Genomic DNA, 14,213 nt, shown 5'->3' with positions numbered 1-14,213 from the left:
CTACCCAGGTGACTTTGTCTCTCTGACCTGTTCTGGCCCACTGCTCTTCTTATCTAGCGATTCATCCTCAAGACCTCTGCCAGTATTTGTTCTGACATTTTAATTAAAATAGTACTAGCTCATTCCTGTGATAAAAAGGCTGTGTGTCGCCCAGCGGGGCCCCGCGTCTCGCACCCTCCGCTGTGCTGGCCACGCACCTGAGCACACATGCTTACACACACACACACAAAGAAACAATTATAACATTTCTATTCTGTTGAGCCACAGAAGTACTTAAATTCACAACAAGAATCAATATAAAAAGGCAATGCTTGAAAGGAGAGCATGTGCATGATGGGAGAGTGATAAAGATTAAAGGTGTGGTGAGATGTTGGCTGATAAAGAGAGATTGAGTTTGTTAGGTGGCGTGAGGAAGGCTGAAGATGATGACCTTGATCTTACAGCCATGAAAAACATTTTACCATCACACTTATTCTGGAGTCAAGACATTATTAGTACACATTTTAGGAATGATGAACTATGACATGAAGCTATAGGAAAGGATCAGTGTCAAGAAATGAAATCAAGCCCGGCTACGAACTAGTCTAAGTAGACTTGTCAAACAAAATTAAATCGTAATATGGCTTAGTGTAATTATCAAATCACAAGGCTGCAATTTAATTAAAGTCCCCCTGTGGTGAAAATCAAGTTTTTAATGTTGTTCATATGTCTATTACCCCCTTTCCACCAGCACGAACCGGGTGCTAGTTCAGAGCTAGTGCTAGTGCCAGTTCGGAGTTGGTTCAACTGACGAGCCTTCTAAGAACCGGTTTGCCTTTCTTACGTCACTGTATACGTCTCATATTTCACAGCAAAGCTAGTGCTGCAACGGCAAACACAAACACACCAGGCTCGTTTAAGATGCATCGGTTTCTCGCATAGCGATCGGCGCATGACATCAAAGCTCCGCGAGAACGATCCAAAAGCACAAGGAGTCGTATGCTCTTCAAACGCTCCCGTGGACCCGCCGAATCGGTCCGCGCTGCTCTGGTGCATCTCGAACAAGCCTTCTATCAACAATCGCGGATGTTTCACTACCGTTGATGCTCATGGCTTTGCGAACCTACATCGGCATCCAAACACGGCTCGCCGTAAGTTGTATATAGATGGAGATTACAATCGGGCTGCTATTAGCTCGATTAGCTGCTATTTCAAAAATGGCGGTCTCAAGTTTCTTGTTGGTCATGGTAACCCCGCCCCCAGCCCCTGACGCAAGCGGTTCTTACTTCTAGACCAGCAATGTTTTGGTGCTACTTACAAACCACTTTTCCTGGTTCGGAGCTGGTTCTTTGTGTGTCGAAAGACAAAGAACTGATTTGAAACTAGGCTCTGGCTCCGAACCAGCACTCAAACTGCCTTGGTGGAAAAGGAGTATATGTGGTGTTTTTATATGCTTTAAGACAAACCATGATGTGCAAATTCACCAGTCAACACCATTGCTGAGTATTTTTTCCTTAAAACTGCAGTGAACCAAAGACAGTCTCAAAAACGCCCCTGTTCTCTATCTTACAAATATGTTGTAACCAATCATGTCAGTGTGTGGGCGGGCTTTAGCATATCATTAACTATGTTGTGAAGCAGGGGGGTCTCAAAAGAAGCCATGTTATCCTGGAATATTTTTCTGTTGATATGAAAAATCGGGTGCATTTAGCAATATAGCAGGTGAATTATGTAAATGATGTATATTACAATGTTATGTTTAGCTGTTTGATAACGTAGTCAAGCAATAGGCCAATCATATTAATTAGCGTTACGTGTCCGACATTGTAGAGTATTTCCACTTGCCGTTGTACAGCATTTACTACAGTAAAGTTGACAGTGGATCAGGCATTTTGTGTGAGTGTAGGCAGGGCTAATTTACATATTCAAGGATCCACGTATACTAAATGAAGCAAGGGTGTAGAGTTACATTCAAGCTATTTTAAAGCATAAAAACTTTTTTTCCTCAGGAAAAAATGTTTAAATACATCATTTTGGTGATCAAAGATGAGTTTTAAGGGATAAAATGATTGAATTTAAGGGTGTTTTCACACTTGGTTTCACACCTTTTCAGGGGACTGAGGGCCTGTATGTGAACACTCCAAACAATCTGAGACCCCTTAAAAGTGAACCGAACCGAGATCATCTCGGGAGGTGGTCTGAGTACGGTTGCTTTCAGCTAATGGTTCACTAAAAATGTACAAATCAGTCCGGGCTCACTTGATTTTTCCATTCGTGAATTGCAGTGTAATTTGGTCATCAGATGCCTCCGTACAAAACGACTTCTCTCCAAATTATTCGTTCGCAACGCACACTTGTTTCTGTATTTGATCTCTGCATTACGGCTCCGGCAAGGTTTTGTTCCGTCCTCTGAGCGGTGTCAACTCACACCAGAAGCATTTCAGAAGCGAAGCGGCTGGGTTCCCGAGACCACGAGATTTGCATGTCTGACGTTTTTTTTCATTGATTTTTTCGTGTTTTTAATGGCTAAATTGTTATATTTTGTCCAGTTTGATTGTGTTTATTGCTATGCCATACTTTATTGCTGTAGCCATACAGATGAAGTTAACACGCTTAAAATTCCAGTTATGGACAACAAAAACAACGAAATTTCAAGTTTTTCAACTTTTAATCTCTTGTCTTCAGTTTCTGGCACTCTAGTGATGTGAAATATGAGCGGGAGTTTACACAGGGTAATTATTTTGACTTTATTTTGTATTTGAGCTGCGTGTCTTGGACACGGCATCTGTGAAAAAAAGGCGAGGCGCCTATCTTTAGCAAAGTGGCACGGTAAGAAGCTTCTGGGACGCTTCAGTGTCTTAGATGTTGTGCCACACAAACTCATTTCTGCACGTGCTCTGAGTATGGATCGCTTATAACATGCATTTGGGAACGCAAAACCATTGTGCCAACCATCTTCCCAAACTTGTCATGAGAAGTGCTTATAAACCAGCTGCTGGGTTTCTGCCAAAATAAACCTAAGCTGCTCACTGCAGAGCCAATGGGTGAAGCTTGACGTCCAGCTCTCCCTCTCTGGATCTTATCAGTTGAGCTAGAAGGTTCAACGACACCCAAACCTGAATAAAGTCTTTATTTAGTTTTTTTGGTGCATGCAAAGTATTCTCGTCGCTTCATAACATTAAAGTTGAACCACTGTAGTCACATTAACTGATTTAAATACGTCTTTAGTAGCTTTCTGGGCATTGTAAGTGTTAATTATCTTGCTGGCAATGCAGGCCTCACTGAGCCATCGGATTTTATGAAAAATATCTTAATTTGTGAGGTCTTACGGGTGTGGAACGACATGAGGATGAGTAATTAATGACAGAATTTTTTGGGTGAATTAACCCTTTAACATATCCCTAAACCTAATTAGATCAAGCTCCACCCATTTGGCTCTGCAGTGAGCCCTACTTGAAAATAAAAGCTTTGAAAATAAATTAAGACAGACATAAATATTAGCATTAGAATTTTACAGTTATATTACTTTTCTTAAATACAATTTTTTATTTACAGTGAAATATTAAAATAGTAATATTTCTTAATTTGTTTAATATTTTTATTATCACAATCTCATTTCTATAAATCGTGCAACCCTTCACAGAAGAAAAAGTCATTCCGCCTCTCGTTCCAAAGCTTGTCTTTTCTCAGGTGTGGATAATTAAAACTGATTTGATTAATTAATCAGCACATAATGTAATTAATGTTTTTAAATACTTTTGACAGCCCTATTTAAAACACCTTCATTTACACTAAACTCAACTAATAACACAAAAATAAAATGTATTAAAATACACAAATATTTCTTTATTCATAAAACAGCCAATGTAACATGGCATGTGAGGGCTTCTGGGAATGCTACTGAGCACTTCAATAACACAAGAGAGAAGCCATTCTAGTAGAATAAAATTGGTTTGTTCGGCTACACCACAGCATGTCTGAAAAAAAATATTTGAAAAACTACACTTGAGCAGATGACTCAAATAAGTATTTTTTTTTAAACCCATTGACTGAAATTAAAGGTGCCCTAGAACATGTTTTCAAAAGATGTAATATAAGTCTTAAGTGTCCCCTGAATGTGTCTGTGCAGTTTCAGCTCAAAATACCCCATAGATTTTTTTTTATTAATTTTTTGAATTGCCTATTTTGGGGCATCATTAACTATGCACCGATTCAGGCTGTGGCCCCTTTAAATCTCGTGCTCCCTGCCCCCGGAGCTCTCGACTATTACAGTGTATAAACAAAGTTCACACAGCTAATATAACCCTCAAATGGATCTTTACAAAATGTTTGTCATGCATACTGCATGCATGCATCGGATCATGTGAGTACAGTATTTATTTGGATGTTTACATTTGATTCTGAATGAGTTTGATAGTGCTCCATGGCTAAAGCTAACATTACACACTGTTGGAGAGATTTATAAAGAATGAAGTTGTTTATGCATTATACAGACTGCAAGTGTTTAAAAATGAAAATAGCGACGGCTCTCTTGTCTCTGTGAATACAGTGAGAAACGATGGTAACTTTAACCACATTTAACAGTACATTAGCAACATGCTAACGAAACATTTAGAAAGACAATTTACAAATATCACTAAAAATATCATGTTATCATGGATCATGTCAGTTATTATTGCTCCATCTGCCATTTTTCGCTGTTGTTCTTGCTTGCTTACCTAGTCTGATGATTCAGCTGTGCTGCTCCAGACGTTAATACTGGCTTGTGTAATTCCTTGAACATGGGCTGGCATATGCAAATATTGGGGGCGTACATATTAATGATCCCGACTGTTACATAACAGTCGGTGTTATGTTGAAATTCACCTGTTCTTCGGAGGTCTTTTAAACAAATGAGATTTACAAAAGGAGGAGGAAGCAATGGAGTTTGAAACTCAATATATGTCTTTTCCATGTACTGAACTCTTGTTATTCAACTATGCCAAGGAACTATCTAAAATGAATCATACATCTCAACAACTCTTCAAAAACACAAGAGAGAGGACATTCTAGGAAAATAAAAAGTGGTTTGTTCGGATACACCACCACATGTTTGAAAAAAAAATTCTTGAAAAGCTGTACTTGAGCCACTTTGTATTTACTTAGTTACTACACTGACATTTTACCATCACCACCACATACCACAACGAACATAAACTAGACTTTTTTTTTTTTAAATAAAATCTTTCCGAACTCACAATATGATTCCACCTTTATGATCTGAAGGTAGATTGTGAGGTCGTATGTGACAGGTCGTGCTCAGATTCACTCTGAAGGAGCCAAGCAGACCCTGACAGAGCATAATGGGAATCAATGGGAGCAGCGCCTGGCCCCTGCCTGCCACACCACCATCAATATCAATCACTGTTATCGCCAATAACGTCTCCATGTAAGCCCTTCGCTGAATGTCACAGCAATACCAGATCTTTCTTCTTTAAAGAGAGGAAGAGATGATCTCTCTTTGACATAGGCGGCAAGGTTAGTTAAGTACCGTTAGCAGGACGTATAGCGGATCTGTATGTGCAATCGGAGGTCGATGCACAAAAGGACCGAAGATGTTAATGGGTTTAAATGATGGGGAGTTTTAATTGGAAGTGAAAGAGCTAGGTCAGGTCTTACCTTCTGAAGGCTCCTCTCCAGGAATGGCGGGAACGTGAAACAATTGAGATACAATTGGAGCAAGATCTTCTTGGGCCATACCAGAGGACGAACAGGTCAAGTGGACCAAATCTGTTAAAAGAGATCACAACAGACCATTTAGGACAATTAAGGTGGACATATTCTGTACATTTGGTTTTAATTCAAAATTTCTATACATATACATACACATGTACATGTTGGTACTCCTATCATTATGAGGACATAGGCGTAATGGTTATAGGAGTTAATGACTTTTCTAGCCCCTAACCCTAAACCTACCCATCATGGGAAAACTTTCTGCATTTATACATTTTTAATAAAAATATGTTTATTTAGCATTTTGAATTACAAGGACATTGGCATGTCCTCATAATGTAGGGGGCCTGGCCTGAAACATACATACACACTCCATTATAAGGATTTGGGGTCCTCATAATGTAGGTCAAACCAGTGTGCGTACACACAGACACAATGTTTTTCTAGGTAAGTTTTAATTTTAATTATTTAAAAAAAAATTCTTTATTATAATATCAGGACTTTGTTGTACGCCCCCCAAAAAGACATCAAATTGATTTTGAATTTAGTAATAAAACATGTTCATCATAGAAGAGTTGTATTCAAGGTTAACAGGATCAGAACTCGAGCTGCCTACATATAAGCTACATTTTAATATGCATCTGGTCACAGAGCTTTTTAAATGGATGCCGAGGCTTTTTAGGTCGGGTAGAATCTGTGAACTATGTCCCGGTTTGTTGACCGGCTTCCATGGCTACAATACGCTTTGTTTTCCGCCAACTGGCAACCCGGGGTGTCGGAATACTATTAGGTAAATTGGCAGCGGGTGGGAAAACACAGACCAAAACAAAAACAGACATTCCGTCATGGAACACACATTTCAAACTAGAATAACTGGATATAGCTTTGTTTTTCAAACAAGCATGTGAACTTAGCAGGTTTCCTAAATATCTGTAAACATATTATGGTTAAATGAAACATACAGCACCTTTAAATAAGTATGACAAACTGGGCTAACATCCTAATCTTAGAAGAACTACAGTAAGACTCTGGCCTTCCATGAAAGTAGCCCTGAAAGTGATCCAGAGGGGAAAAGGCACCAAAATTCAAAACAACAAATCTCAATCCTCATAAAGGTCTGAGAAGTTCTACTAGTGGGATGTGTGGAAATGTCCTGGGTAATCCCAAGAGTTCACACACACCACTTCCAGGCTTATCATTACTTCTCCGTTGTTCTTTCCTGTGGTCTGTGGTACGCTGGAGTTTGTGCGCGTGAGGATCAAAGAGAACAATTCCAGAGCAGGCAGCTCAGGGCGGCACACAGGCTCCGTGTCACACAGTGGAGAGCTGCACAGATGTAGGCATCTCCAGTGGGACAGGAGGAGCTGCTTCGCTAAAGGCTCTAAAAACACACGGGACACTGCAGAGTTTTGAAAAAGATTCTCGCCACAGCCAAAGACACTCTGGGGGCTGATTTTAAAAGTCCTGGATAGTTAAAAGTGAACACTTGCAGTACAGGTGGATTCATAACATATCCAGTTATGGACATATAAAATTCTGTATAGAATCTTGAAGAAAATAAACAATATTTTTTTCTGTAATTTGTTGCGATTAATCTGTATATTTTAAATATTTGTTTAATGGTATCTTTTTACTAAGTAGGTTTAACTATGTACTCTAATAAATAGATTTTTTCTTAATTTCTGGGGATGAAATGAGTAATTATAACCATTCAACATTATATTCAGGCTTAAAAATATAACTTTTTTTTTTTTAAAGGTGCCGAAGAATATGTTTTCAAAAGATGTAATATAAGTCTTAAGTGTCCCCTGAATGTGTCTGTGAAGTTTCAGCTCAAAATACCCCAGTGTTTTTTTTATTAATTTTTTTAACTGCCTATCATTATAAATGCGCCGATTCAGGGTACGCGGCCCCTTTAATTCTCGTGCTCCACGCCCCAAGAGCTCGCGTTTGCCTTAAACACCATAAACAAAGTTCACACAGCTAATATAACCCTCAAAATGGATCTTTACAAAGTGTTCATCATGCAACATGTCTAATCGCATAAGTATAGTATTTATTTGGATGTTTACATTTGATTCTGAATGAGTTTGATAGTGCTCCGTGGCTAAAGCTAACATTACACACTGTTGGAGAGATTTATAAAGAATGAAGTTGTGTTTATGAATTATACAGACTGCAAGTGTTTAAAAAATGAAAATAACGACAGTCTTGTCTCCGTGAATACAGTAAGAAATGATGGTAACTTTAACCACATTTAACAGTACATTAGCAACATGCTAACGAAACATTTAGAAAGACAATTTACAAATATCATTAAAAATATCATGATATCAATGATCATGTCAGTTATTATTGCTCCATCTGCCATTTTTCGCTATTGTCCTTGCTTGCTTACCTAGTCTGATGATTCAGCTGTGCTGCTCCAGACGTTCTGCCCTTGTCTAATCGCTTGAACATGGGCTGGCATATGCAAATATTGGGGGCGTACCCCGACTGTTACGTAATAGTCGGTGTTATGTTGAGATTCGCCTGCTCCTTGGAGGTCGTTTAAACAAATGAGATTTATATAAGAAGGAGGAAACAATGGAGTTTGAGACTCACTGTATGTCATTTCCATGTACTGAACTCTTGTTATTCAACTATGCCGAGGTAAATAAAATTTTTGAATCTAGGGCACCTTAAAAGATTTGTGAGTGTGTGTTAGAAATCAGAAATGGTGAGAGAACACGTGCTTGGTGTTTTTCGTCTTCAAACCAAACTTACAAATTTCTAGCATAAAACATTTGGCATCAATATTTTTATGCGAGGATCGATACAGCGTCAGTATTGCAAGTGTTTACACTTATTTTTTGCACTTACACTTGTGTCTTAATCACTGAGACAAGCACATTAATATTTTTTACATGTTAAACAGAAAATATTAAATCACAGAAACGAACATGTAATTTTTGACAGCTCTATAAAAAATGAACTTTCGTAAAGCATTATTTATAAAGCATTTGCTTTTCTATATCTATTTGCCAATAGAGTTATAAAATGCCATTGGACAGTTCACACATGAAAGCAGCCAATGAGTTTTCGACTGAATTTGAAGATGTGCCTCTGAAACATGACACGGCTACATCAAACATAAATGTTGTGTATTTGTTAGTTTTACATTTTTTTTTATTTTTTTTTTACAGATACAGCATTTTAATACTTGAATTATATAAACTATTTGAAATGTTTATTTAATTTTTTTTTTTTAATTAATTATCAATAAGAATTATCAATAAATTGGCACTCTAAAGGCCGGTTCACACCAAGAATGATAGTTATAACAATAAAAATATAGTTCTAAAAATCATTATGAGTCCACACCACAACTATAATGATAAAGGCACAGAGAAACTATATCATTGGAATCACTGTCAGAATGATTTCTTTTTCAGCTGATGAATGATAAAAACATTGACATCCAATCAAAATCCATCCCTCTTTGAAGAGCTCAAGCATTTAAAGCGGCAGATGACAAAACTCAGCGCACACTTAGAATAAAAACAACAATATGGTCCGCTGGTATGAACACTAATATAGTTATTGTTCTTGGTGTGAATGAGCCTTAATCCTCCATTCACAATATCCTCTGATTGAAACTTAAATGGCCGTAGTAACATAACATCAGGTGAAATGTTGTATGAAGAAAGTATAAAGAAAGCAAATGGGGCCTATTCTGATTTTGTATTGATTTCAAAGGTAAAGTATGTATTTTTTTGTTAAAATACTAATACTTTAAATACTTAAAGGGGTTCTATTATGCTTTTTTTACATTTTCAATGTTATACAGTTATAAAGCACAAAGTCACTCCAAAGCAAGTTATTCTCTATATCAGTAAACACAGTTTCTTATGTCCCTGAAATTCCCCGATTGTAGTCTTTAGATTTCTTCCAGGAACGAACACGTCACAATATCCCTCATTTAAATGATTCCTGCCCAAAGCATACTCAAAATAAAGGCCTGGTTGAGTTGTACTAGTAGTGTGTTGAAACTAGGGTTGAAAAAAAGTACAGACTTTGGTACTGAAATTGAAAAAATTTGACGACACGGGAGCTTTTGAAAGCAGGTGTCTATCAGCAGATCCGTCTATCAGAGGATATATCAGGGATCCACTGATAGATGTCTGCTTTCAAATGCTCCCGTGTGTATCTGTGTACGCGCTCGGTAAAAAGCATCAACAATGTCAATTTACAACATGTTTTTGAAGCGTTGATCATTTGTAGCCAATCACAGACATATCTGTTGAGCGTGTGAACACAATGGCCAATCAGAGGTGTTTAAGAATCTGATAAAAATGCTAGGGGGAAATGCTGGTATCGTCACATTGTTTAAATTTCAGTATCGACTTAGCACTTTTGACAACCTTAGTTGAATCTCACGATTATGGTAAGGGGCGTGGGATTTCTGAAACAGGCTCGAAGCAGTTGACCAATCACAACACACTAGTCCAGCCGACCAATCAGACCAATTGCGCTTTTTGGATGGAGGGTCTTCATAGAGACAGGAACTAAACTGAGCGTTACAGACAGACTGTGAAGAGAGGTGCTGCAACAATATGAGATATGTGAAAAATAATGTGTTTTTAAACATTCAAGCATGAAAAACTATTCTAATAGATCCCAAAAACAAAATTTGAAAAAGGGCATAATAGGTCCCCTTTAAAACACACCCCCATTGTAATGTGAAAAGCTGAATCTGGGGCTGAGTTTGGGGCAGGACTATCAGGAATATCTGCTTGTTCTTTGCTTGGTGCCGCTAGTGGCTTAAAATTGCACACTTCACCTTCAAAGTCTACAATCAGTGGTCTTGGTGTTGCTTGGAGCCCTTGAAAGCACATTCAACATACCCAGCAGTGTAAGTAAAACAGTCTTGTCATAAGTGGTTAATGATAAATAAAGACCATCTTCTCCTGTGAACGCATGTCTGTCACGGTCATCATCATCCGCTGATTGCGAAGGATGCTTTCAGGTAGAAGTGCATTACTTAAAGAGGAACGACTACGATCCATCTCCCTGTGGGATCGGGCTATAGCAAAGCAAACGATAGCTCTGATCCAGCTTCCTATCATTTCCCCTGAACTCAATTCCCAGGGAGAGGAAGTGGAGTTCCGCTGATTAAGCTTTTCATTCCCCCGTGAGGACGGAGTCAGTCACTGGGGCCTGCGCCAAGACCGCTCCACCATCTCCACCTGATCTACCCCTTCACGATGATTGATAGCAAAATAGGGCCAGTGTAACAAACACAATAACTTTCATAAATAACAATGGAGTTAATGATGGAGTCATCGCTGAGGTGGGCGGTGAACTGAATGTTTTGAAGGACAGTTTTGACATTTGGCTGTGTTCAATGTGCATCACTGTGACAATTCTGGAAAGATCACCGATACTGGTTTTGTAAAACAGAAGCATTTAAATACACTACCGGTCAAAAGATTGGAATGATTCAGATTTTTTTCAGTCTCTTATGCTCACCAAGGCTGCATTTATTTGATCATATTTATTTTCAGCAGCATTAGTCTTCAGTGTCACATGATCCTTCAGAAATCATTCTAATTTGCTGCTGAGTAAACATTTATCATTATGGGTTCAAGCGCATGGTGCTGAAACCCTATTGTAATTGTTACATTTTCAAAGGATCAGCATTCTCCACTAAAACAGATCGGGCAGCTCAACCCGTAAGTCGTACAGACTTGAAACTTTGAGGGTTGGTAGTGCTCACACAGTCTACGTCACCAAATTTCGCCCTGATCGGCCTGACGGGGGCGCTACAGCAGTCAAAAGTATAAAAATGGCTCATAACTCAAACTGTTAGGCGCAGGCTCAAGTGTCTTATATTGGTGGAATCTTTGGCTTAAGACAGTCAAGATGCATGCCTGGGATTCGCCCGTTGTTTCGGTGAAATTTTTGGATTTTTTGAAAAACCTACTTTTGCAAACTAGTCCTAGGCGTTTGACCCGATCGGAACCAAACCAGTGCAGCAAGATACTATGGAGTCTGACTGTCAATAGTTATCAAAAAGTGTTGAAATTCCGATTCATGGGCCACCAAAACGTTCAAAGTGGGTGGAGCCACTTTTATTAAAATAAAGGTGCTCTAGATTATGTTTTTAAAAGATGTAATATAAGTCTAAGGTGTCCCCTGAATGTGTCTGTGAAGTTTCAGATCAAAATACCCCATAGATTTTTTTTAATTAATTTTTTTAACTGCCTATTTTGGGGCATCATTATAAACGCGCCGATTTTATGCTGCGGCCCCTTTAAATCCCGTGGTCCACGCCCACAGAGCTCGCGCTTGGCTTGAACAGTGGCTTAACAAAGTTTACACAGCTAATATAACCCTCAAAATGGATCTTTACAAAGTGTTCGTCATGCATGCGGCATGCATGCGTCGGATTATGTGAGTATTGTATACTGTTATATTGTTTACTTCTGATTCTGAATGAGTTTGATAGTGCTCCGTGGCTAACGGCTAATGCTACTCTGTTGGAGAGATTTATAAAGAATGAAGTTGTGTTTATGCATTATACAGACTGCAAGTGTTTAAAAATGAAAATAGCGACGGCTCTCTTGTCTCCGTGAATACAGTAATAACCGATGGTAACTTTAACAACATTTAACAGTACATTAGCAACATGCTAACAAAACATTTAGAAAGACAGTTTACAAATATCACTAAAAACATCATGATATCATGGATCATGTCAGTTATTATTGCTCCATCTGCCATTTTTCGCTATTGTTCTTGCTTGCTTACCTAGTCTGATGATTTGGTTGTGCACATCCAGACGTTAATACTGGCTGCCCTTGTCTAATGCCTTTTATAATGTTGGAAACGTGGGCTGGCATATGCAAAGATTGGGGGCGTACACCCCGACTGTTACGTAACAGTCGGTGTTATGTTGAGATTTGCCTGTTCTTCGGAGGTCTTTTAAACAAATGAGATTTATATAAGAAGGAAGAAACAATGGAGTTTGAGACTCACTGTATGTCATTTCCATGTACTGAACTCTTGTTATTTAACAATGCTAAGATAAATTCAATTTTTCATTCGAGGGCACCTTTAAAATAACTATAACTCGTGAACGAAATTAGATATTTTCACCAAACTCAGCACACCTATGTAAGAGCGCATTATGTGGTCGCATAAAGAAATCATGAAAATGGCTATAACTACTTCACTGTTAGTCCGATCGACTTGAAAATTGGCATGCAGTGTCTTAGTCCGAGGTGCCACGACTGTCCATAAGGACACTGATTCATCTTAAAAAACATGTCTGCCATTGGCCACTGAAATGTGAGCAGCTATCAGACAAGGTTAATGGAGGCCGATCGAAATGAAACTCGCTGGGCCTGTTTGACTCAAGGCCCCAGAGGCCTGTGAGAAATTCGAAAGAAATCGGCGCCATCGCGTTTTTCATGCGCATAAAGGATCGTAGCCTGGGTGCCAGCCCGAACCCCGCCCACAACATTTTTTGGACGGGAAGTTCGGTCTGGACTCGATCCATTGTGTAGTAATTATGCTCGGCTCCCAGAAGGCCGAGCCAATCAAATTGCCAGGGCGGGCTTTAATCGATGATGGACAGGCTATCTGCGGTTACGCCACGTCATCAAAGAGCGCTTGGGTTGAATTGGTTTTCACCAACGATGACTGCAGCTGGAGAAGTAAGATGTTTAGATTCCGCTATCACGTCTGTAATAAAAGAAATCGACAGCGCATTAATTTTAAAAGACGAACAAAGAACCGCAATCAAGGCATTTGTCGATGGGAAAGATGTTTGCCGTCCTTCCAACGGGATTCGGCAAAAGTTTAAGTACAAGTTCAACATACCTCACTTACTGCGTTGCTCTGATTGGTTGTAGGTCTATCCAATTGAGTGCAGAGGTTTTTTTTTTACTGGTTCGGTTAAGACACGCCCCATAATTCAAGTGCAATGGAGCAGTATCAGACTCACATTCTGCCTAGAATATGAGTATGACGAAGTCAGGCTAAAAGGATCGTGTATCGCATGATTTTTCAACATTCGTACCACATGGTAGAACTCCTCATTCTGAGCATCACTGCCCACCAAAATGTTTGTTAAATATTGGCGATTATTTCAAAAAACAACTTTGGCAAACTAGTCCTATATTTTTGGCTGAACCGTGATAACTGTTAAAAAGCTTTATAAACCATAAATTTCCTATGCTAAATTGCATGTATTGGCTGTAAATGGTCTATTCCATCTATGATGAAGATGGTTACAGGCTTGCAAATTAAAACATTATACCTTTTTACGCATGTGCTTAAACACCTTTGAACCCTGATAATTGCTGCTCGCAGCTATATTTATTATCATCAATGCTGAAACGGTTTTTGCTGATTTTTAATTTTTTTTTTGGAAACCATGAACACTTTTTTCAGAATTCTTTGGTTAATAGAACGTTCAAAAAAACAGCATTTATTTGAAAAAGAAATCTTTGGTAACATTATAAATGTCTTTA

The 14,213-nt window shown here is 38.7% G+C and overlaps 1 protein-coding gene across 1 annotated transcript in view; it reads right to left on the bottom strand.

Moving 5' to 3' along the window:
* The window catches only part of chm (CHM Rab escort protein), a 94,406-nt gene that overhangs the window by 12,711 nt on the left and 67,482 nt on the right, over positions 1 to 14,213 (bottom strand). The window contains exon 13 of the mRNA XM_048165438.1: positions 5,638 to 5,748. Coding sequence (XP_048021395.1) covers positions 5,638 to 5,748 — 111 coding nt within the window. The remainder of the gene's footprint in view (positions 1 to 5,637; positions 5,749 to 14,213) is intronic.

This window comes from Megalobrama amblycephala, linkage group LG18, assembly GCF_018812025.1.
Source record: "Megalobrama amblycephala isolate DHTTF-2021 linkage group LG18, ASM1881202v1, whole genome shotgun sequence".
In the NCBI taxonomy this organism is placed as follows: domain Eukaryota; kingdom Metazoa; phylum Chordata; class Actinopteri; order Cypriniformes; family Xenocyprididae; genus Megalobrama; species Megalobrama amblycephala.
Note: the sequence above shows the minus strand (reverse complement) of the source record. Positions and strands in the feature narration are given on the sequence as shown.